General features: G+C 35.4%; 1 protein-coding gene across 3 annotated transcripts in view; it reads left to right on the top strand.

The window, feature by feature from the left end:
* LOC143244038 (uncharacterized) overlaps positions 1 to 26,011 on the top strand; it is a 53,549-nt gene extending 27,538 nt beyond the window's left edge. For all 3 annotated transcript variants that reach the window (XM_076488027.1, XM_076488017.1, XM_076488037.1), the window contains 6 exons: positions 3,989 to 4,732; positions 4,966 to 5,085; positions 5,687 to 5,755; positions 7,378 to 7,759; positions 10,630 to 10,768; positions 25,297 to 26,011. In XM_076488027.1, coding sequence (XP_076344142.1) covers positions 3,989 to 4,732; positions 4,966 to 5,085; positions 5,687 to 5,755; positions 7,378 to 7,759; positions 10,630 to 10,768; positions 25,297 to 25,417 — 1,575 coding nt within the window. In that variant the 3' untranslated portion in view covers positions 25,418 to 26,011. The remainder of the gene's footprint in view (positions 1 to 3,988; positions 4,733 to 4,965; positions 5,086 to 5,686; positions 5,756 to 7,377; positions 7,760 to 10,629; positions 10,769 to 25,296) is intronic.
* Positions 26,012 to 26,371: the final 360 nt, after the last annotated feature.

Raw genomic sequence — 26,371 nt, 5'->3', positions numbered from 1 at the left:
CATTTCACTTTTAATCCTCGGGGATTTTAATGGACATAATCCCCTCTGGGGTGGAACTAATATTGATGGGGGGGTCATTTGAGAGCTTATGCTCTCAAATCACAACCTTTCTCTCTTCAGTACTGGTTCTTATACTTATTTTTATGCACTTAGTCAGTGTTTTGATCTCTTTACCTGCTCCCCTTCACTTTTCTCTAACTTTTCTTGGAGGGTAGGCAGTAATCATTCATATAATTTTGAGAGAGACTGACCATGATCGATGTCACCTGACCTACATGTCTCGATGGAAGTTGGACCAGGCCAACTAGCCTTCTTTTTCTGCTCTCTCAGAACTTGATCCTCCTGTTGTCTGTAAGCCATTGATAGATGAACTGCATGGCAGCAGTGACTGACTATTGTCCAGGCAACTGCTCAGTGTATTCCTAAAACCTCATCACATTTTCTACAGTATTCTTGTCTGTGGTGGAATCCTACCTGCCACATGGCATAGAAGGCTCAAAAACAGGCCTGGGATACATTTTGTAGGTATCCTACATTTTTAAACTGCATTGCTTCTCAGTGGTCCTGTACACATGCTCAGCAGGTCAGATGTTAAAACCAGAAGGAATCTTTTATTAAATACACATCTAGCATCTCTTCTACCACCAGTCCAAAATCATATGGGACAAGAGTCAAAAGGTTAATGAACAGTATACTTCTGTCCCCTGTTCAATCTTGCTTTATGATCGCCAAGAAATTGCTGATTTTCAGAGCATTGCTGATACTCTTAGCAAAAGCTTTTCTACTGCATTTAGCATTTCTGCTTCATCCCCCATCCCACCTTCTTAGCCACAAAAACACAAGCAAAATGATCACCTCTTTTCATTCAGGCTGATCATCTCTGTGACTATAATCATCCCTTTATACTGGTGGAACTCAAGCTTGCTCTTCATCAGTCTGGCAGTAAATGCATCAGACCTGATGATATTCCTTATGAGATGCTGTGCCATCTCCTTCCTGCCTGTTTTACTATTCTTTTTCTTGTTTTTAACTGGATTTGGTAGGAGAATGTTTTTCCCAATGCTTGGTACCATGCTATTGTACTTCATTTTCCTAAACCTGGGAAGGTTCCCAAGATTCTTTCGAATTACCATCCACTTGCTTTGATGAACTGTCTCTGTAAGATCTTAAAGAGGATGGTTAATACTCATCTCACCTGGTTCCTCTGATCAAACAATCTCCTACCAAACGTGGGTTTGGACGACAGTGCTCCATTACAGACCATCTGATTCAACTTGAAATGTCAATAAGGAAAAGTGATAATATCTTGTTTCTGTATTTCATGACTTTGAGAAAGCTTATGATACTACATGGAAGTATGGCATCCTGTGAGACCTCTACTCCTATGGGTTTGTAGATATTTACTAATTTTTATTAAACATTTTTTTAATGGATTGACAATTCCAAGTCTATGTGAGTTTGACACTTTCCTGTTCTTTCCCACAGGAACTTGAATTTCCTCATGGCTGTGTCTTGAATCCCACACTTTTCATTATAAAGATTAATGTCATCAGTGGACAACTCCTCCCTGCATTTGCAAACAGTCACTGTGTTGACAACTTCTACGTTTCATGTCGGTTGTCAAACATGAGGTTTATTGAATTGCAGCTACAGACTGCTCTCATCTCTTTACTGAAGTGGACCACAGCAAACTGTTTACCATTTATTGCTCTAGAACTGTTTGCATGTATTTCTGTCACCAAGGGGGTATTCACCCTGATCCAGAGCTCTATCTCAGAGAAGTTGTGCTTCTTGTGGTCCATGAGGCAGAGTTCTTGGGAATTATCTCTGACCATAAACTGACCTTTATTTCACACATCAAGCAACTACGTGTCAAGTGTACAAAAGCAAGGAATAACCTCCATGTCCTCTCTTCCACCTCTTGAGGAGCAGCTTGATGTTCTGTGCTAAAAATCTATCATGTCCTCATTCATATGAAACTGGACTATGGGTCTCTGGTCTATGGCTCCACCTCAGTCTTGAATATGTTGGATTATGTTCACTATCAGGGGCTTCAGCTCTGCACAGGGGCCTTCTGCACTTCTCCAGTCTTTGTACGTTGAGTTTTGCACCTCTGCTGTTTGTATCTGTCTTTACTGTACACTTCAAAACTTCCTTACCACAGCATCCCACCTGAGGTTGTGTTTTCCTTCCTCAATGGATCATGCTTTTTCAGAATAGATGGCCTGCCATTGTTTCTTTTGGCCTTTGTATCCACTGGTCAGCCCATCCCCACCTACCATGGCTTATTATCATCCCCAAAGGTGACTTTTTTTGAGTCATCTGAAGAAGACAGATACTTCTGATTGGAAGTACCACCTTCTGTTTGCTGAACATCTTTTGAACCATCTTTCCATTCACATTTATACAGAGAGTTTGAAATTAAGTGACTGTGTGGGATCTGCAGTTGTTGCACACAGAATCCCCTCTGCAGTTTCTCTGTTCACTGCCAAATTATACATCACTTCTCTTGCCTTGGATCATATAGAGCTATGCAGTACACAAACTTTACTATTTATACTGACTCACTTCGCTCTCTACTGACCCTGGAATTGCTTCACATTAGTTTTCACCCTGTTCTTGACGATATTCGTAAGACAGACTAGCCCATTTCTCTTTATCATCTACTTCCATCCAGTTCAGTATTTGTGGGAATGAGCTTGCTCATATTGCAGCTACATCTGTCTGTTCTGGTGCTATCATGGCTGTGCCTGTCCAATACTTGGACTGCTGTATTCATCATCACACCAGTTAGCAGTCAGCTTAGATTAAGCAATGTGATAACAAGCTTTTCCAGTTCAAACCTTTTATTGCTTTTGACTATCTTGCTTCCATAAAGATCAGAAGGAGGAAGTTGTCGTGGATAGGCTACATGTTGGTCGCATATTTTAACTCATCGTTTTCTTTTATCTAGGATGATGTGCCCATGTATGGTCTGTGTGACTATAGCTCACATTTTACTGTCATGTTGTCATTACAATCATGAGTAATGGCACCATTTTAACATGTTTTTGCCTTGAATTCAACCTTGACATTGGACAGTGTTACTGACAATGGTGACACTGACCACCTCTGTAATGTGTTTAAATTTTTAATGGTCATTGGCCTTTTTAATTCTATTTAAACTTTTAATTCTAAAATTAGACTTTTTTGTTTAAACATTATTCCTGTTTATGTATTTTAATAATTTTACTTTAACTTTTTTACCAGTTGTTTGGTGCAGATAGCCCAGGTGCTTTGCACCAATAAATTTCAAACAATCAACCGACTATAAGAAGAATTCTTTACTCACAACCTCAAAATGTGACTAATCATGATTTCTTCACAGACATGCATCCTTTCTTTTTGTTACAGTTTGTAAACTTTCAGAATATTTACCTTTAAACTTGTGAATTTATTGAACAATTTATCTTTGACTTTATTGTCTAAATATCATATTTGATCATTCCTGATAAATTTAAATAGATAAACTTATACGTTTTAACAAAGTACGCTGTCACTCTAATTAAATCACATTTGAGTATAAATATTAAAAATTAAATAATACTTTAGCTTCTTGCTCATTACAAGTTTCAGCTGCATTATGCCAAGTTAGATCTGCAAGTTCACAAAACTAAACATTTATATAATCACTGTAAACAAATATTACATGTAAATGTAATGTAATGTAAATGTAATGTCAGCCACTGTTTTTGTTCTGAAAGTGTTTTTAATTCTTATAACAAAGACCCTAATATTATTACTTTTATTATATTTTCAAATCCTTGTAATGTATGTTATGTATTGTTTCTGTAGAAGATAACATTTAAACTTTCACAAAGAGGTGTAGTATTACTATCTTTATTTACATTCTCAGTGAACTCTCTTTTGTACTTGTTTCTAATTCACGAAAGTAACTGTAATTAACTGTTTCAATTTATTAATATATATTCAGTGATATTTCTCATAGCTTTCAGATACCTCTGATAACTGGCAACCAGTCTCATGTGGAGAAATAACAAAAAAACCTTCCATCATTGTTTGCTGTTCATCAAACAAGGAACATAAGCTGGGTTTAGAGTATGAGTCTACTGTGAGTAACAACAATATAAATTCTAATTTGTTACCCGACTTCACCTCAAAGTTATTGATATTGACAGGAGAGAGCACCGACATCCAAACAAAATCTAAAACAGTTGCTCTACAAACAGATGAGATAGACCTGTATCCAAAGATGGAAGGTCTCACTTCTACTAGTGAACTTAAAACAAAAACTTCAGAGCCCAGTTATGACATGCTTACTTCACCTGTGTCAATTGAAAACAAAGAAAATTACTTCAGTGTTAATGAGACATGGCAGGAAGCAAGTCAGTTCATAGACTCCACACTGCCGTATCCTTCTCCAGAAAAAAATCCAGATGGAAGTATTTGTCAGGATGATAGGGCTATCAGAAGAAGAGGAACATTTACTCTTAAGGAGAGCCCCCTAGTAGCAGAAAGAAACATAATAAAATATCCAGAAGAACAAATATCTCTGGAGAAGACAGAGAAAAAATCCAAATTAAGAAGAGAAACTATACTGTTGTCATCACCTTTAACTGAAATGAAATCGATCTCTAAAGATTCATCTTTCCAAAACAATTCTCCTGTTCAAAGAGTAGGTAATACCAAGCCATCTTTGTATATGAAAGCAAGAATATCTTTATCCAATCAGGTTAGTTATCTTCTGAAACTTAATATCATACATATTCATATATTTTGATATATTCAGTGAATCGTGATAACCGTTTCAGTGTAACTTTCCATGATTTAACATATCCATGTTTCAGGTACCTATGTAAGTAGTTTGAAATGTTATTTTAAAATATCATTTATCTGAAAATGTTACAGATATAGAACTTTGTTGTTAGGTGTTGGCTTAGTTTCCTCAATCAATTATTTCCTTAGGTTACATCATACAACAGACAGAATGCTACGTCTTCCTTAAATAGATCTCAAGAGCTAAGTCAAAACCATTTCATTAACAGGCCAGATAAAATGCCAAAATCATATCAAAACCATTCTAAGGTAAACATTACATGATAATCTGACATTATAGCTTGTTTGTTTATTGCTTTAATGTATATGTCTTCACTGATTGTTATTTTTTAAGTTTTCATATACAGTATATGTATTGTTTTACTTTTTGTAAATTTTATATAAACCCTTGCTATGTATCCTACATTTCAAGTAAAGGCATAAATATTTTCAGATTTTTATGAATAGTCAGTTGAATGAAATAAAATATTATTATATTGTTAACATGCATGTCAAATTTTTCTTTCCAACATTGATAACTATTTTGAATAGCTCTGAATGTGAAGAGATTTGTGCGTATCAGTTTAGCAAAAATGTATTGAAATTGAACACACAATAAAGTCTTAAACTACACGTATTGAAAGGTTTGCTTAATTATTACATCTTTTGAATAGTCTTTAGTATCAAGAATTGTATGATTATTAAGTATATTAGGGTGTATTCCATAGTTGTTGAATGTTAAGTTAAATAATATTATTTTGCCATTTTTGTAATGGTAGTAAAAATAAGAACAAAGATAATTCTTCATTAATAATACTACAGATGTGAAAACTTAGGATTAGATTCTGATTTCTTTTCATCCTTTGTAAAGATATTGCAAAAGACCACGAATGACACATCTGTTAACAGGTTATCAAAAGTTTCCATCATTAATGACAAGGTGAGTAATTAAGACAGCTTTTATATTTAACGTATTTAATGCTTAACTTCATACTGTAACAGATTAATATACAAACCCTCAGTCATAGTTAGATTAATACAACAATATTATATTGCTTTTATTTGTGATACGATCCCAGTAATTTGACCACCAGTTCTAGAAAGAATGCACATAAGAAAAATTAAGAAAAGCTTTAAATAGTTTTTATATATACACACGTTGCATATATATTCTATTTTTGTGGAAGTATTAATATAAACAATGATTTTTTTTATCAGTTCTTACTTGGAATATTTTATGTGCTGAATTTTGAAGTCCTTATGGCCAAATTTGAACCCATAAAACACACACACGAATATGTATAAAAAGTTTAAATGCAAAATGAGGTGTGAACCACTCTTGACACAATTGATTTTCATGGGCTATTTTAGCTAACACAATGCATATCCATTAATACATTATCATTGTCAAATCAGTTTATTTATTTGAAATGTATTTTATATTTGAGCAAATGGCACATGTTGATTTGCATGAGCGATGTTAGAATCAAAGATTCCAATAGGAAGAATGTGGAAGACTTGTGGCATGCATCATCAAAATACAGGACAGCACAAAATGAGAAAAGCTAATGTGAGTGGAGGGAAGTGCCCATTGGAAATGCATTTTCATTTTTAAAAAATTATAACTTTTCTCTATATATTTATAAGGTAACTGACACCATTCATGATTTTGCATTTAAATTGTACCAGTAAAATTATATTTTTATTAATCAACATAAAAATATCTAAATTTCAGTAAAGTATTTTGTGCTCATGTCCTGAACACAGAATCAAAAGTGCTCTAGATATTGTTCTGGAAATTTTCTCTGTCATTTCTAAACTGTCTTGCATGTTTTTTCATTTTATTATTTTTAAAAAAGGTTTACGTAATTTAAAGAAATAGGTCATTTTTGTGGCAGTACTTTCTTACATATGCATTAAAGCAAATTATGATACAAATTTATAGGAAGTAATTCTACTCGCACTTCTTACCAAGTAGGTTCAAAACTCTTCTCCTTATAAAAACTTATTTTTTTATCAAACTTTCACTGAACAAAATATACAAGACTGCCACAAAAATGTACAAAATATACAAGACAGTACTGCCACAAAGATGTCCAAAATATGCAAGGCAGTACTGCCACAAAGATGTACAAAATATGCTAGGCAGTACTGCCACAAAGATGTACAAAATATACAAGACAGTACTGCCACAAAAATGTACAAAATATGCAAGGCAGTACTGCCACAAAGATGTACAAAATATGCGAGGCAGTACTGCCACAAAGATGTACAAAATATGCGAGGCAGTACTGCCACAAAGATGTACAAAATATGCGAGGCAGTACTGCCACAAAATGTCCTATTTCGTTCAATTACTTAAATCTTTTCATGTTATTATTTTTAAGAAAAGGAAATCTTGGTAGTTTTTCCTTTCTAAAAATTCAATTTGTTGTTATTTTTGGTTAAAAATATCTTGTGAAGCCAATCTTTAATGTAATCTATGCATCTGAAGTTGTTTCTTTTGTGTTTTGTATGTTAATGCTTTAAACATAAAGGTTTTATTTATTTTCTAATTCTTAGTGTGGAACTACCGTGACATCAGGTTTGAAGCCTCCTAATTCTTTATCAAAATCTAACAAGTGTGGGTCTTCGACATTACCTGTTCCCAGCTGTTTGTCTCTTCCTCGCAGGTCAGGGCTGCCAAAGGCCACTACATCAATCAAACACCTGTCTGTGGGTCAAGCGTCCAACACTAAAATAAGAGGGAACTCAAACAGCTTAAAATTATCTACAAAAAAGTCAGTGGTAGGGCCCAGAGAAAATAAGATGAACCAGAATCTTGCCAAAACTGGTGTCAACAAGACCTTGGAAACAAAGAAATGTGCCCCTTTAAAAGCTACAGCACCAATAAATTTGATGATAAAGTCTAATATTAGAGATATTAGAGGCTCCAACCATACAGGTATAGTGTAGAACACAAAATCATCAGTTTTTCACTAAAATAATGAAAAGGCAAAGTTAGTAAGTTCAATAGAAAATTTCTCTATATCTGTAGTTTTTTAACGTACATAATTTTTTGAAGTTCAGAGAATCATTTAGATATGTACTTGGAATTTTCAGTTTATATGGTGGTAAAAAATATATTTTGTTTAAGTCCTGAATAAATGGGGCTAAGAGAATAAAAAAGTCTGTTAATAGTTTTGCATATTTTGTGTTCAGTGAGATAGATTCAACTTGTTTATTTTTAAATTATTTTTTGTACAAAAAACAACATGGCTCATTTATATTCTGTGTCTACTAAAATGTATATGTTACATGAAATCTGGTGAGCTTTCCTAAATATGTCAGGAATGTCCAGAAACTTAAACTTTCAACTGTTTTACTGTTATACTCATAGTGCACAGGAAATATTGCAATTGCAGATGTTTTTGATCTACTGGAAATTTTATTTTACTAATTAATTTGGCTTTTGAACATGAATCACACCTTGGTTCTTGCAGACTGAGATCAGTGTTATCGGTAATTTATTGAAGATTGCAACTTATTTCTAGTGTTTTGTACAAGAAACACAGAAGCTTTTGTTGCACAGTTAAGATTAGTAATCAGCTCTTTTGTTATGACAAAAGCAAAACACTCAGCTTTCCATTGTTGCTGATGGAAGTAACAGTGATGAAGTGAATGTCATAGATTGGACTTTTGCAAATCAGTTTCACACATTGCATAGCTGTATCACAATTACTGTGTGCAACTATTGACTGCATCAGTGTCATGCCAGACAAGTGGGAGAGACAAATAATAACAATAAAAATTTAGATTGTGCAAATTTGCTGTTTGTACAAGACAATATACTGCCTAAAACTGTACCAAACACAATGTTGAAGTACAAATAACAGTCACAACACTGTACAGCTCTGCCATTTGCATCATATATAGGTTATAACACATATTTAAATATTAATTTATAGAATTTTATAAGTACACTTTTAGAGGAGTAATTTGTACATACCTTTCTTTATATAGGTAGGCACAGTTGTGTTTATATCCATTTTTTTGTAGGTATGTCAATTACTATTGTAGATTGATTGAAAAACATAATTATATTGTATTGTATAGATGTTCCTATAGTTGGTATTATTCAGATTCTTACTTTCTTAATCTGCCCCAGATGTAGAATAGTTAACTTAATGACTGATTTGTCTACTGGTAATATTCTGCCAATAGTCAATCTGGTCTCTGGTTTTCAAGAGTCGAATATTAATCCTGTTACACTAAAGAAATTAGAACAGGACACTTTTGAAGAATAGACCAGTAAAAAATTTTCCAGCAGGTTGATTGCTGGGCCTGGTATTGGAATACTTACACAATATACACTTTGTTTAGAACTGGGTAGTTAGTGATATTTCCTAACTGATTAATTAATAGCTCCATTAGCTGATTAGTACAGTGTACCTCAAAGAAAAGAAAATTGGTGCCAGATGTTGCCAGACTGTTGCCTTCCCTGACAAATGTCAGGTATGTAAGTCATTGGTGATGATAATCTCTTTGGTTTAAACCTCTAATCCATCATTGTTCAAAAAGATTGTATAAAACACACAACCTAATAAATGTTTTGTTACAATTATTTTTCCTTGGTGAAAGTTCTGATGATTCACTTATGATATTCTCACTGTCAAAATTGTCATTGGCATAAGTAGTATTGTTGTTACTGTTTCTGTTAGTATGTTTCATTGTTTCTCTATAGATATAGCTCTTTAATTAGTTTTCATTTGGGTGTTGCAAGAACAATCTGTTACACTACCAGAAGTTTCTGATTAGTTTTGGTATCTAATTGGTAATTGAAACTATAAAGACATGTAACTGATAAATTCTAATTTACAAAAACAATAAAGAAATTCACAGTGTTCATGATATGGCAAACCTAAATATGTTGCTACTTTGTATATATTGTAGAGGCTAAAATGTCCTAATGTCCACTATGAATAGTCCAGGATTTGTGAATGAAAAAGTTATTATAGTAATGATAACCAAGCCAGGCTTAAATGTTCTTTTTTTTTTAATTTGTGTACTGTATTGGTTGCATCCAAATTAAATATTTCAATTGGCATTGGAAAGGGATATCAAGAAAAAAAGAAACAGTTGTAAATCTTATGAATTATTTTGTCACTTGGATTTATCTTGAGTTATGTATTAGGTTTTTCAAGCTGATTTGTGCTTGGTTCTGTGTGTGGTGGATTCTCATAATAGTGTTATTACATTTGATTTCACATACTTTGTGATGTAGAATACCAAAAACTATCAAAACAATAAAACTTGAAAGTCCTAGCAATTGTGATTAATACATAACCATAATTTTTACAACAGTCCTGTAAGTTCATTCAATTTGGTTTTCAGATCAGAAGTATCTTAAACACTTTCTTTGCTGCCATAGGTAAATTATTTTTCAGTATTTAATGTGAAACCTCTTGGTGACTTATGGCAAACAAATAATCATAATTGTTGTGTCTAATGTACATTCTCTATAAATGCTTTCCTTCAACACCTGTGAAATAAATTTGTTAATAAATGACAAAAGCTTTATTATTTTTTCATGAGACTTAGAAACAAAAAAAAAAAAGTTGTGGTTCTATAAGTGTGGTTACCATAACTGTCATTACCTTGACACAACTTTTTTCTAATGAGACTACTGTATATAAATATATATTAGGTTCTTGAAAACATACATTACAGTATTATTGTTTGAAAATGTTTGAAAGTATGTGTTGACTTGCTCCCAAAATACAAAGTATTAATTATTTTAATTCATTCTGATTTATAATACTCATTTTTTACTAGTGGGCAGTCCTCGAAGAGATGCAAGCATAACTCAACGATCTAGTAGTTTCATAAGCACTGGTCAGCATACTCCATCTAGAAGATCTTTTGACATTTCCTTGTCAACCCCAACATTGACTTCAACTCCAAGCACACCAAAGTAAGTCCTGTGAGATGACAAACTGATAACAAAGAATTGTAAATGAAGTATCAAACCTTAAGGATAATATTCAGTTACAATTTTCACCTTTTCTAATGACGACTGTTTTTGAGTGATTTACCTAGAGTTAGAGCTTTAACAGACATGAATAAGTAAATCTGTTATCTCTCATAAATTATAGTGTATCAGTCTTCATTGGGTAAGTTTTATTTGATTGAAGCAACACAAAATTCCCAGAAAAATATAAATGCATACAATTATGCTACTCCATAAATGTAATGAATAACTTGTTCTATTAACCTTGTTTATGATATCTTTGATGATAAGGACTTTTTACAAATTAGCAGATAATAGGATGTTGACAGAGATTGAAACTGAATGTATAGAAGTAGAACTATATGTGTCATACTCCTATTTGTATGTATTTTTGCCACTTTTACAGTTATGCACATGCAGTGTTCATAGATTAAAGTAATACACTGCTGGCCAAAATCTTAAGACCAATGAGCATAAAGAAAAAATATGCACTTTGTGTTGTTAGACTCAACCATTTATTTGAGTAGAGCTTCGAAAGATTAAAATAAGAAAATAGGAAATAAAAATAGAAAACTTTTTTAGCATTTAATAGGGAAAATGTGAACACTATGAAATTAGCCTAAATACCAGCTGGTCAAAAGTTTAAGGCCATAGTGAAACGAAGCGTTAATCGGTAAACACATAACGAAATTTAGTCATTTGTGTTCAAGCATTAGCGTTGTCAACATCTCCCATTGACATCTCCTGTGTTACATTGGGTAAAAATATGGCAAAGACTAAAACGTTGACAGTTTGAACATGGCAGAATTGTCGAGCTGCAAAAGCAAGGTTTCTCTCAACGTTCCATCGCTGATAAGATTGGGAGTAGTAAAACTTTTGTTGTAAATTTCTTAAAATATCCTGAGGGATACGGAACGAGAATTTCAAGTGGTCGGCCCAAGAAAATTTCGCCGGTGTTGAGCAGGAGGATTTGACAGGTTATCCGGCAAAACACCAGCCAATCATCGAACCAGATTAAGGCCCTACGGATGCAGAATGCAGCTCAAGAACAAGAAGACGGCATCTACGAGAGAAAGGCTTTAAAAACCCTAAATGTCTTTAAAGGCCCCGCTTCCTTCCACACCACGAAACAGCTCGGTTAAACTTTGCTGAGAAGCACCAAACATGGGACGTAGAAAAGTGGACGAAGGTTTTGTTCTCTAATGAGAAAAAATTTAACCTGGATGGTCTAGATGGCTTTCAACGCTACTGGCACGATAAGGATATCACACCAGAGACATTTTCTACACGACACAATGGAGTAGGTTCCATCATGATCTGGGGTGCTTTCTTCTTCCATGAAACAATGGAGCTTCAGGTGATGCAGGGGCATCAAACAGCAACTGGCTACATTAGCATGTTGGAGAGAGCATCCTTGTTGACTGAAGGCCATCGCTTGTGTGGAAATGACTGGATCTTTCAGCAGGACAATGCTGCAATCCACAATGCCTGCGGAACAAAGGACTTTTTCATGGCGAATAACGTGATTTTTTTTTACCTTTCAGCATGTTTGCCCGAACTGAACCCCATTGAAAATGTTTGGGATGGATGGCAAGGAAAGTCTATAGAAATGAACGTCAATTCCAAACAGTGCATGATCTTCATGAAGCTATCTTCACCACTTGGAATAACATTCCAGCCAGCCTTTGCAAATGCTTATATCGACCATGCCAAAGCAAAATTTTGCAGTTATTCGCAATAACGGCCATGCAACTCACTACTGAGACCTCTTGTTGGGTATTTCCTACCCTGTTTAGGACTTCTTTTTGGTATGATCTTAAACTTTTGACCAGCTAGTATTTAGGCTAATTTCATAGTGTTCACATTTTCCCTATTAAATGCTATAAAAGTTTGTTTTTTTTATTTTCCCTTTTCTTATTTTCATCTTTTGAAGCTTTACTCAAATAAGTGGTTGAGTCTAAAGATGGAAAATGCATATTTTTTCTTTATGTTCATTGGCCTTAAGATTTTGTCCAGCAGTGTATATGTAAAGTCTAGAAATGCTGTAGTGATGAGATTGTTGAAGAACTTGATTGGTAAGTAGGAACTGGGGAAATAACCATCATCCAAAGTTGTGAAATTACACCATGTAAAAGGTAGTAAGTAGGTTAAAGTGTTCTTTGATTCAATACAGTAGCAGTTTTGTATTTCAATGAATATTCAGCTACATAACAATGTATTAGAGAATCACTTGTGGTTATGTTGCATGTGCACATCAATGAATGTGAATCTGTGATAGGTAAACTTCTTTGGAAGTAATAATCAAACACAGCTACAAATAAATAACTTTTGTACATGCATAAGTAATCTCTATCAGTTCTTAAACAGGAATACTTTATAATATATAAACATTTGATTTCACTTCCTAGGGGATGGTTTAAATACTAAATGGTTTAGTCTGATTTCCAACTTTAAATTTAGTACAGGAACTATATATTTAATTTCTCTTTCAATTAAGAGAAAACACAGCTGTTTACCAAGGAATTATACTTTAGAAGCACTGTGGGATATAAAGATGAAAATAAATTAATTGTAGAGCTGTGTTTCATCGTTTGTCTAAATAAAAGAATAAGCACTCAAGATGTCATTATGACACAGTTGTGAATCATTTATGCACTGAACTATCTTAGAATAACAAGAGAGGATATGAAGACTAAATAAAATGAATAATAAACGTTTTTCAGATTCTTTTTGGTAGGTCGCTGTTTGTTTTTTGTCAAAGATAATATCAAAAACGTCATCTATGAAATTCCTTGTTCCTGCAAAGATACACATATTGGAGAAACGGGAAGAAAACTCACGACAAGAATAAAAGAACATAAAGATAGTACAAGACTCATAAAAACACAAAATTCAACCAGCGTAGAGCATGCCACATAAACTGGCAGAAAACTAGAATCATCAACACAGACAACTTCTGGAAGACAAGAAAAATCAAAGAATCATTTTATATTAACACTATTAAACCTTCACTAAACAGAGATTCCAGATTAGAGGTGAGTAACCTGTGGCTTCCATTGGTTGAATCTACAGGAAATCTCTCCTCCAATCAGAAACAGTGATAATCCAACCAATCATAGCATGCTCTCTACAATCCACCAGGACACTATAAAAGACTGACAACACCTGACTTGAAGACGAAAAGCGGAAGACTTTTGAAACGTCATCCTCTACACTTGTGTTTCCACAACAGGCAGTTGACATCCATTCTACAAAGTTTCATCATGAATACTCTGCCTAAACAATCTATCAAAAAATACAGTGAACTCCTCTTGCATTCAAAGGTGATTGGGGTTATACCTATTGAGGTTGCACCTCATGTTACTTTGAATTCATCACGAGGAGTTATTGTTGAGAGGGATTTGAATTATATCCCTGAGTCAGAGATTCTTGCTGGTTTCTCCACTCGAGGAGTTTCTGCAGTGAAGTTTATCTCTACTTGCAAAGATGAAATTACGATGCCGACCAATGTCTTCATTCTGACATTTACATCACCATATCCAACTACCACCATCAAGACAGGTTATCTTAATTGCAGGGTATGGCCATACATTTCCAAACCCTCTCAGATGTTTCCAGTGTCAGCAGTTTGGTCGCTCAAAGACGTCATATCATGGTTCCTTGACGAGTGCTCATTGTTGTGGAGAGGACTGCGATGCCTATGAGTGTGAAACGGACCCTCATTGCATCAATTGCAATGGCTCTCACCCATCTTACTTTCGTTCTTGCCTTAAATGGTTGGAAGAAAAAGAGGTGCAGCATTTGAAAATGATTTGTAACATTACTTATCCTGAGGTTTGAAAGTTTTTGTTTACCACTTCATCTCAGACGTATGCTGCTGCACTTCATTCCTCTACTACAGTGGGAGTGCAGACGGATTTCTCTGTGTCTTCAAAAGAATCATTCTCAAACCAAATGAAAAGTATTATGACCTCCATGATTAAAAATATTGATGAATCAGTGTCAACACTCATCTCTGACCCTAACATATATTACAACAAACCTCAAGATCCACATCCTTTGGTTCTGGATACAGGCATTTTTTTGGATACAACTTCTTCTCCCACCCCAAGATGCAAAACAATTGTTTGTTTACGTCCTCAGTTGCTGGAATCCTCTTTCAAAATCAGGTGACTGTGTTTCTGTGTTCATTGCTGAACTGTGTGCCATTTCTCTTGCCCTGGATCACATAGAAGCTAAGCAGTACTCAAACTGCACTATTTATACTGACTTGCTTAGTTCTCTACTGGCTCTGGAATCGCTTCACGTTGGTTCACACCCTGTTCTCACTGATATTCAAAACAGACTGGCCCATTTCTCATTAACATCTACTTCTATCCAGTTTTTCTGGATATCAGGCCATGTTGGTATTTGTGGGAACGAGTTCGCCACCACAGTTAAATCTATCTGCTCTGGCACTATCACCGCTGTGCCTGTTCCATACATGGTCCTGTACTTGGCTTGGCTCAGTGCCACCTGGCAGTCGACTTGGAGTGAGCGATGCAAAAACAATAATCAGTGATGTCAATAAAACCCACTTGTAGAGAAATATATATGCAAAAACAAGCTTTTCCAAATAAAACCCTATATTGGTCCTTGGCCTTCTTGCTTCCGTAAGGATTGGAAAGAGGAAGTTGTTCTAACTAGACTATGCATTGGTCACAGTTTTTTTAACTCATCATTTTCTTTTATCTGAAACTCATGCCCCAGTGTGTAGTTTGTGTAACACTGAGGTCACAATAAAGCCACATTTTACTTTCTTGCCATCATTATGGCTCTCAACGACAGCACTGTTTTAAACATGTTCTGTCGCAAGCTTTATCTGTAACTTTAGACAGAGTTATTGGTGTTGGTGACACTGTCCACCTAAAAAATGTTTTTAGTTTTTTAAAGGCCATTAATTTATTTAATGCTATTTCAGTTTTTAAATTTATATATCAGACATTGTTTAATGTGATTCCCTTTTAAGAATCAAAGTACATCTAGTTTGATTTGAAATTAGAAAATGACCATAATGTCAAATAACTCAGAACCAGGACTGGAAAGGCCAACTTTAGGTGACTGATGGTGGTTTTGGTACTTACATGTTAGTGTTCCTGGCGAGTTATGATAATTACAATTATGCTACAGAAAGTCCTTTACAACTTGTATCACTGTAGTCTTTCTCTTAATGTTGTAGACCAGATGTAAACATTGGTTTTATGCTGTTTGTTTGTTTTTTAAACTTTGTTTTGTTTTACCTTAATTTCCTTTTATGAATTTTACTAAATTCACTTTAATTTTAACTTTTTACTAGATGTATGGTGCAGATAGCCTAGCTGCTTTGCCATAAAGCTCCAAATCAACTAACCAACCAATCTTAGCAAGTAAGAAACCTAGCCTTTTTCCATAACAACCAACACTCCCCACTTGAATGCCATTCCCATTACAACACCCCTCAGTGTGGATTTCTGTAAGTGGTGAGGGGACCTCCCAGGGAAGGTTCTGTTCTTTCTGGTTACCTCCTCTGGGATCTAAACATCCGCCCACGTGTTTGCCATATGTGACAACCTGTGAAGCGGAGGAAAGGATCCTGGTGGTTGAGGGGTCCAACCCTAACACACCACTTTGGTCTTGAATTGCTGTAGATGGGCAGCCTTTGGGTGATCCCCTTGGGTCAATCGGCTGGTCCACTTGGGCTAGAGTCAACCAAGTACCAGTGTTGGAAGCTCTCAACAGGTGTTGTTGACATTGTGTCTGATGCTGGTGTTTGGGTATAGTGCTCACGAAACCCTGGCGTTATTGTCCTTGCATGATATTGTAGTGCATCTCCTCATAGGGCTCCATGGTGGGTGGGGTCAGTGGGTACCGAAATGTTCCTTTTTCCTGTGGATCCTCCTATAAAATATTTAAATAAAGTAGTGAAAAAACAGTCAGTAGGAAAATGACCACATATTGGAGACTGAGCAGCAATCTTCAACATCTGTAACACACTTACCTCATTTTCTTATATTACATTCTCTTTCAGAAAAACCTTTAGGGCAGATGTCCCCCTTTTTTATTCAGAAGGGACTAGAGGGACTTGCTGGCTCTCCAAAGTCAGTAAAGAAGCTTTGATCTGGAGACATATTGGTTGAAACATCCACATCCCAACACAGTGAACTCCTCTTGAATTCAAAGGCAATTGGGGATGTCCCTATTGAAGTTACCCCTCATCTAATGCTACCTTGAATTCATCATGAGCAGTTATTATTTCGAGAGATTTGAGGAATGTCCCCGAATCAGAGATTCTCGTTGGTTTCTCCACTCAAGGAGTTTCTGCAGTGAGGCGCATCTCCACTTCCAAAGATGGAGTTACACTGCCAACAGATATCCTCGTTTTAACATTTACATTACCACGTACACTGCCACCATCAAGGCAGGTAACCTAAATTGCAGGGTATGGCTCCAAACCCTCTCCGATGTTTCCAATGACAGAGGTTCAGCCACTCAAAGACATCATGTCATGGTTCCCTAATATGTGCTCATTGTGGTGGCAAGGAGTACGGTGCTTATGAGTGACACGGACCCACATTGTGTCAACTGCAATGGTTCTTACCCTTCTACGCTCGTTCTTGCCTAGAATGGTTGGAGGAAAAAGAGGTGCAGCATTTGAAAACGACTCATAACATTAGTTATCCTAAGGCTCGGAAATTGCTGTCCACCACTTCATCTCGGACATATGCTGCTGCACTTCGTTTCACAACTACAGTGGGAGTGCAGACAGATCTCTCTGTGCCTCCAAGAGAATCATTTTCAAAACAAATGAAAAGCCTTTTGACCTCCATGGTTAAAAAGGTTGATGAATCAACTTCTACACCCATTTCTGTTCCACCTATACATTCCAACAAACCCCAAGATCCACATCCTTTGGTTTCAAATACAGGCATTTCTTCAGATACATCTTTTTCTCCCACTCCAAGATGCAAAACAATCATTCATTGGTGTCCTCAGTCACTGGAATCCCTTTCCAACAACATAGACCTGCCCAATTGCCCCAGGGCAGGATCAATGGAGGTCGAAAGACCTCCTCGGAATGAGGACAGTAAGGAAAAAAGACGTGGTTGTAAATACAAGGGTTCTTTAGCCACTTCACCTACCCCGTCATTAAAAATGGCCACCTTGATACAATGGAACTGTCGAGGTTTACGTTCTAATTTGGATGGCATCAAAACACTGATTGCTTCCTACCATCCTGTATGTCTTTCCTTACAAGAAACATTTCTAAAACCTCCTGATACAGGTCACTCAACACACCCTTGGAGGCCGTAGCCATCCGTGTTTCCTTGGGTCATACCACCACTGTTTGTTCTCTACATGTTTCCTGAAGAGACCTTGATGCTCTCGTTGAACAGTTGCTGTCTCCCTTTCTAATCCTGGGGGACTTTAATGGACATCATTTCCTCTGGGGAAGTGCTGTTATTGATAGGAGGGGTTGCTCTGCAGAGCGTATGCTCTCTGATCACAATCTTTCCCTTTTCAATACTGGTTCTTCCACTTATTTTCATGCACCTAGTCAGTCCTTTACCACAATTGATCTCTTGGTTTGCTCCCCTTTATTATTCTCCCATTTTTCATGGAGGGTTGACAATAATCCTTTAGGCAATGATCATTTTCCTATACTTTTGAGAGAGACTGGCTGTAGTCGATGCCATTCTACCCACGTGCCCTGGTGGAAGCTGGATCAGACAGACTGGTCCACTCTCACTGCTCTCGCAGAACTTGATCCTGTCATCGTGTGGCAGCAGTAACTGACTGTATTATACAAGCAGCTGCTCAGTGTGTTCCTAAAGCCTCGACACGTATTCCACAATATCCTTGTCCGTGGTGGAATCCTGCTTGCCACGTGGCACGAAAGGCTCAAAAACAGGCATGGGATACTTTCTGTAGAAATCCCACACTTTCAAACTGCATCACTTTCCAACGGGCCTGTGCACATGCTAGGTGGGTAAGACGTCAAAGCCAGAAGGAATCTTGGATTAAGTTCACAACTAGCATATCAGTCAGTGGGCACTACAATTCTGTCCCCCTCTCGATCGTACTCTCTGATGGCCAAGAGGTAACTGATGTCCAGAGCACTGCTGATACTCTAGGTGAAAGCTTTTGCTGGGTATTTAGCACTTCTGCTTGTTCCTCCACCTTCTTGGCCATCAAGACTTGGGCAGAGTGTTCACCTCTTTCCTTTTGAACTGACTGTCTCTTTGACTATAATCGTCCCTTTACACTGGTAGAACTGAAAATGGCCCTTCATCGGTCTGGCAGTACATCTGTTGGACCTGATAATGTACACTACAACATGCTGAGCTATCTCTCTCCTGCTTCTCTTGATATTCTTCTAATTGTTTTTAACCGGATCTGGCAGGAGAATGTTTTTCCTAATGCCTGGTGCCAGGCTATTATCTTACCTTTCTCTCAGCCTAGGAAAGATCCCAAGATTCCTTCAAACTACCATCCAATTGCTTTGACAAGCTGTCTCTGTAAGAACTTAGAGAACCTGGGTATATGTTTTCCTTCCTCAGTAGGCCATACTTTTTCTGAACAGACGATCTGCCATTGCTTCTTTTGGCCTTCACATCCAGGCGTAATTGGATGAATTGAGTCTGTCTTTGGATTACATTGCAGAATCCACTGGTCAGCCCATCCCACCATGGCTTATTACAGTCCCAAAATGTGACCTTTCTTTAAGTCACTTGCGAAAGGCAAATACTCTCAATTGGAAGGACTGTCTTTTATTTACTGAACATCTTTCGAACAATCTTTCTATTCCAATTTATATGGATGGTTCCAAATCTGGTAACTCTGTGGGCTCTACCATGGTTTGTTGCAGTTCGGTGGTTGTGCACAGAATCACCTCTACAACTTCTGTGTACTGTACACTGAACTGAACTCCATATCTCTTGCCCTGGATCATATTGAAGCTAAGCAGTACTCCGACTGCACTATTCATACTGACTCGCTTAGTTCTCTACTGGCCCTAGAATCACTTCACGTTGGTTCACACCCTGTTCTCCCTGATATTCGAAACCGACTGGCCCATTTCTCATTAGCAGCTACTTCAATCCAGTTTTTCTGGCTACCAGGCCATGTTGGTATTCGCGGGAACGAGCTTGCAGACATGGCAGCTAAATATGTCTGCTTCAGCACCATCACTCCTATGCCTATTCCGTACATGGACTATGGTGTTGTCTTCAAGGCTCGGCTCCGTGCCAGCTGGCAGTCCACTTGGAGTGAGCAACGTGACAACAAACTTTTTCAAATCAAACCCAAAATTGGACTTTGGCCATCTAGCTTCCATAAAGTTTGGAAGGAGGAAGTTGTTCTCACTAGGCTACGCATTGGTCACAGTTTTTTAACTCATCATTTTCTTTTATCTGGAACTGATGTACCAATGTATAGTTTGTGTAACACTCAAATCACTATCAGCCACGTTTTACTTTCTTGCCATCGTTACGACTCTCAACGACGGCACCATTTTAGACATGTTTAGTCCCAAGGTTTACCCATAACATTGGACAGTGTCATCAGCGATGGTGACACTATCCAACTTTAAAAATGTTTTTAGTTTTTTAAAGGCTATTGAAATTTTTAAAGCTATTTAAGTTTTTAATTCATAAATTACAGCTTTTTTTATGATTGCTTTTTGAGGTACAACTAGTTCAATATGAAATTAGAAAATGGCCGTAATGTCAAATAACTCAAAACCAAGACTGGAAAGGCCAACTTCAGGTGACTAACGCTGCTGTTTGAACTACCCGTTAGTCATCCTGGCGAGTTGTTATTACAATTTTGCTGCATGTCTTTTAACACTTTTATTACTTCACTTTTGGAACTGGCCATAATGACCCATAACCAGGACTGGAAAGACCAACTTCAGGTGATTGACAGTGGTTCTTGTACTTGCCTGTTAGTCTTCATGGAGGGTTATGATTATTACTATTATGCTACAGAAGTCCTTTACAACTTTGAAGACTGGATGTCAACATTGGTTTTATGCCATTTTATGTTTTTAATTGCTGTTTTGTTTTTACCTTCATTTCTTTTTATGAATTTTACTACATTTACTTTACTTTTACCTTTTTACTGGACATTTGGCTAATTATTATTACGATCTTGCTACATGTCTTTTAAAACTTTTATAACTTTACCTTTTGATAATGGCTGTTATGACACATAACCCAGAACCAGGACTGGAAAGACCAACTTCAGGTGACTTACGGTGGTTCTTGAACTTACCTGTTGGTCTTCCTGGTGGGTTATGATCATTACCATTTTGCTAGAGAAAGTCCTTTACAACTTCTCTTACTCTGCTTTCTCTCTTAACATTGTAGACTAGGTATCAACATTGGTTTTATGCTTTTTCTGTTTTTCAATGCTGTTTTGTTTTACTTTTATTTCCTTTTATGTATTTTACTACATTTAATTTATTTTTACCTTTTTATCAGACGTTTGGCACAGATAGCCTTGCTGCTTTGTGCCATAAAACACTAAATCAACCAACCCATTACAACATAGATGTGGTCATAACCTCTAGAAATTATCATAACAACTATTGACATTGTTTCAACACCTTTTATACAACATGTGTTTTCCGAAGTGGAACAGATATTATCCACTTGAAAAGCAATGAAGGAACAAAGATAGGTTGAAAAAAAACCAAAAAAACTGAACGACTTTTTCACAAAGTAGACAAAGAATAAATTCAGAGTAAAAACAGCTTTGAAGCAAAGGTTGCTCAATAAACATTCTGCTGTACTGGATTAAACATAAATATCAGATTTTGTAAGACTGTATACTTAACATTAAGTGCCTGTGGCTGGTTAGTGATAAATTTCAACAATGAACTAACAGCAACACAGTCCACTTGCTTTAAAATAAATCAAATGTATATACAAATGTTCATCACACTGTTGGTTACCACAGTTGTATCTAGAGCTTTAAATAACTTTGATGAAAAAAAAGTCCACCCAGGCTGGTTTGGTTAATTTAGAACACAGTTGATAAGACAAATTATTCTTCTCTAATCTGTTATTACAATACAGACTCTAAGAATTTCACTTTAAAAATTTTCAGTATATATTCCTTATCACTAAACTTGTGATCACACAGTCTAGAACAGGAATTTGATTTTTCAACAAGTATTCATATCATAAGAGAAGTTTAGGACATTTCATGCAATACTAGATATTCTGATGCAATAATACTTAATTAAACCAATGATAAACTCAAAGTTCTTGCAATATCATGCAATAATCTCTATTGTGAAATAGCAAGTTATACAATGTATGATCTGTAACCAGTTATGTAAACAAACTTACCATAAAATATCAGTTTTTAAATAACTGAGTATGATGTCCGTGCTATATAAACTATCTAAACCATTATGTTTGCATTAAATTTAAACTGAGAAAATAATGTACATCTGACAGTGAACTTGTATACAAAACATGTCAGCTCCATGCAATGTATTATCACAGAAAAAAATCAGTGTTGGAATCAAGATGTCAGTGTTCAAGAGACCTTGAAATACGTTACACAATGAAAAACAAGGAAAGGGGAATGAAAATAACTTGCGTCAAACAAACTTTATTAACAGCATGACCAAAACGTTTTTACACATTAACCCCCACAGTGTTTGTTTTAATGTCTCTGATAAAAAAAACAGTGAAAATAAAAATATTAGCAAATAAAACCAGTGTTGCTGTCAGTAAATTCTTTGTGACCATTAAGGATCACAGCAAATTTACTTGTCTTGTTCTACATCAGAGATAATCACTAACATTTGATGCAAAAATATGCACCAGAATTTCATACAAAGTAATAGTAAGGTAGTACATAATGCAATGTGTTAGTACAGTGTGATATAACCATAGGTTGGTGTACAGACAATTTGGTGGTTGGTGAAGTAAGTAAAAATAAGGGAGTTACTGTTATAAACTTTGCTTCGTAGGTGAAGCATCATAGGGGTTGTACCAGTAAAACATCTTTGCTACCCCCACATCTGGTACAAATTCCTGCACAATAAATATTTAGTACTTGATAATCTTGACTAGGTGACTTTTAAACTTAACCAGTCTGTAAAACATTGAGACCATGTTAAGAATGAACCTATCTGTACAGCAGTTTTAAGATCTACAGTACAATATAAACAAAAAACTCTTCTTCACAATAAAACTGGTGTACATAATTAAACCTAACTTATTCTAGAATGAGCCCATCTAAATAAAGGAGCCAGCTGTGTATCCTTATATGAAAAGAGAGTATCTGAACTAGAGATCTTAGTGAGAAGCAACAGTCTTAATGTGCAAGTGTAATAGGAGTTAACAACAGACTTCTGGTGACAAATTAAATTCTAGTAATATTTTAACATACACTTTACATATGTGTCTGACATTATGAGTATTACACACCTAACACTGATGTTTAGTGTAATACAGAATGTCCTTAATAGTGTCTTAACAGATTCCTGTATGCAGTCTTTGTCTTTCTTCAAAATTTTTAAGTATACTTTTAGGTTTTTATCTAAAACAGTGATAAAGTGGCATGTCTTTCATAAAACAAAATTCCTGTACAAAACTGAGTTTCATTTGATGACAGTGGTAACCATGTGATTTATATACACATTTTAGGTATTTAAAAATACCATATTTTTATTTAGAGAAATGTTTGTCAGTTCTGTAGTAATAACCCAAATTACTTTCCACACTTAGGTAGTGTTATTCCCTTGTGACTTTATGTTAATATATAAGATACTGAAAGGTGATGTTTTAAATGCACAAAAATCACAGTCAGTTGACAGAGTTGCTTTCTTGTTTTCTGTTCAAATAACATATATAAATAAAGTCAGTAAAAATGCCACTTTGAAGAAAGATTTCACATTTGTTTAGCAGGTAACCTGTTGAGTATTTTCCTTCAAATTGTAAAACTGGCAAAACATACTGGGAGTTTCTCAGTTGTAACAAAATTATATCAAAACTATTGCAAACATCTTAAGTGCCTCAGAAATTAATTTCTTTACCTTAAGACAGAAGGTTATACATGAAGTATTTACAGTACTATTTGTATTATTATTGCAGTGATTATTACCACCAGCATTTGCTAATGAGGGTATTTCTCTTTGCATCATATGGTTTGAGGTCTGGGTAGCCAACACTGTCCTGTAACGTGGTAGCAATTGCATATAAATGTGGCAATGAACCTTTAATGCATACTTCTCTGCAAGTGTTTGATTCAGCTGCATCATTGTTACTTAATGTGAATTTATGATTTGATTGCAAGAACTATTATTTACATTACATTACCTTAAGACACTGAAGGTTTTGCAACGTACTTTTGCATGACTGACAAGTAGCTCAATGTAATTTCAATCTAAATTTCTCTCAACCTTACCATATAAACTAGTTCAATACGACAGCAAATAGAATTAAACTGTTTTTATAATGTATTTAGTGGTGTTACTTGCATTCAGATGGATTTAACTTGAAAAAAGAATAAAATGAAAAATGGGTACCTGATAACCTGCTGAAAATACAGCTTCCATTTTGGTGTCGGAAGCCAACAGATCAAGTAGCTGGTTGTATAGAAAACTATAGATACAGCTTCCATTTTGGTGTTGGAAGCCAACTGATCAAGTAGCTGGTTGTATAGAAAACTATAGATACAGCTTCCATTTTGGTGTCGGAAGCCAACAGAACAAGTAGCTGGTTGTATAGAAAACTATAGATACAGCTTCCATTTTGGTGTCGGAAGCCAACAGATCAAGTAGCTGGTTGTATAGAAAACTATAGTGGTTAGTCTGGTTGAAAGAAAAGGTATCAGCTAATAAAATTAAACAGAAATTCCCTTTCTTCTGTGTTCTCTTTATCTTGTAAGTGGTCTCTTTCTGTCTTTACCATAGCAGCCTCTGTGGTGCATGGACAGAACACTGCTCAAATTTGCAGAGGACATTTTATCTTGCCAAGTACCATGGTACTAATAACAAATTGGTTCAATTTTATTCAGCTATTTTATTATTTATAATCGTATTATTTGACGTAAAATTTAGTCTTGATTTGATATAACTGTTCCAACTGTTGTCTGTAAAAAGAAAAAAAAGTTCTGTGTAGTGATATATTAAACCCAAAGATTACCAATACTTATGAAGACGTATAATGCTGTTTTGCAGCATCAGCATACTTGTATTAAAATGTTTTGTAACATATGCTGACTCTCCATAAGCATTCTGTGAATAGTGAAATTAATGTACCAGTTTTTTCTAAAATGTGTGTTTGATATTTTGGATATAAAAGGGCCAATCTAGTTTTGTTGGTTTTTTTGTAACTTGGAAAATATATAACACTGTACAATTTCTCATTGTTTAAGTAGTGCTTTTATAACGTGACTTCAAGAGAATTGGTGGTAGATCTTGAAATTACTTACATCAGTTGTTTTCTTTTCAGACCCTTTCGGTCATCTGTTTTAGGAACGCCTTTCAGTAATGATAAAGGGAAGGTTGTGAGGCGTCGTTCAGGATTACCTGCACCATCTTGGCTGCATCACCCCAAAACAATTGATATATGATTCCAGTTACAATGAGTTATGGCTTTAATATTCTATAAAGCAAATTTATTATATTACAGTATAATTTATGTGGGAAATGGAACTAATAACTGATTGTTTTAACAGAAAATATAGTTGTGAGATAAATGATGTTATAGTTCTTAAGAAATCATTTTATTTTGGGATTAATGTTCTTTGCAATGAAGAAGTAATCAGCCATGTAATTTTTAGTTATAAAAAGCAAATTGTTGGAGACTTGTTACAAGTCCCTTTATAACTTTGAACCACAAAACTGTAACTTGAATATTTGTAATATTTGTTTATAAATTTTAGTAATTCTTCAAAACAAAAGATAGGAAATGCCAGTTGGAAAAGTTTTTTAACGTTATTTAGCTAATTAGTAAATATTTGTTAAAATGTTATATTGTGTGTGCCCAACTTTCCATGTGTTGAACATTATCTTGACTCTTGTCTCTTTTTAGGAAAATAATACTAATTAGTAGTTTAATGATGTTGTGTTGTATATCATTCAAAGATTTATAAATATTACAGTTTGAGCTTCTACAACCTTTTCTTGTAACATAAGAAACTAAACAAAATATGTGAGATTTAATACCTATTGGTGTCAATCGTGAAGTGTTACAAGTTTAAGATCAGTGCTTGTAGAAATCTGTCGCAGTGTGTTTTTCTAATGACTTACAACTTCACAATATAGATGTCAAAACAGATAGAAAGTTAACCATTTCTCCAAAATACTTCATTGGAATATTTAGAAAACTGTTAATTAACAGAGTTCTTACTGTTGTTATGCAGCAAAAATGGGGGAACCAGTAACAAAACAAGACAGTTCACAACATGTTTTGGAAAACATTGCAAATTTCAATGAGTAAATACACATAACTTGTAAATTAAAAGTGTTCATATATTGTAATAAATGTACTTCATCACAGTTACCTATTATCTTGGTAATACAAT

The sequence above is a fragment of the Tachypleus tridentatus genome, chromosome 1 (assembly GCF_004210375.1).
Source record: "Tachypleus tridentatus isolate NWPU-2018 chromosome 1, ASM421037v1, whole genome shotgun sequence".
In the NCBI taxonomy this organism is placed as follows: domain Eukaryota; kingdom Metazoa; phylum Arthropoda; class Merostomata; order Xiphosura; family Limulidae; genus Tachypleus; species Tachypleus tridentatus.
This window is presented reverse-complemented; position numbering and strand designations above follow the sequence as displayed.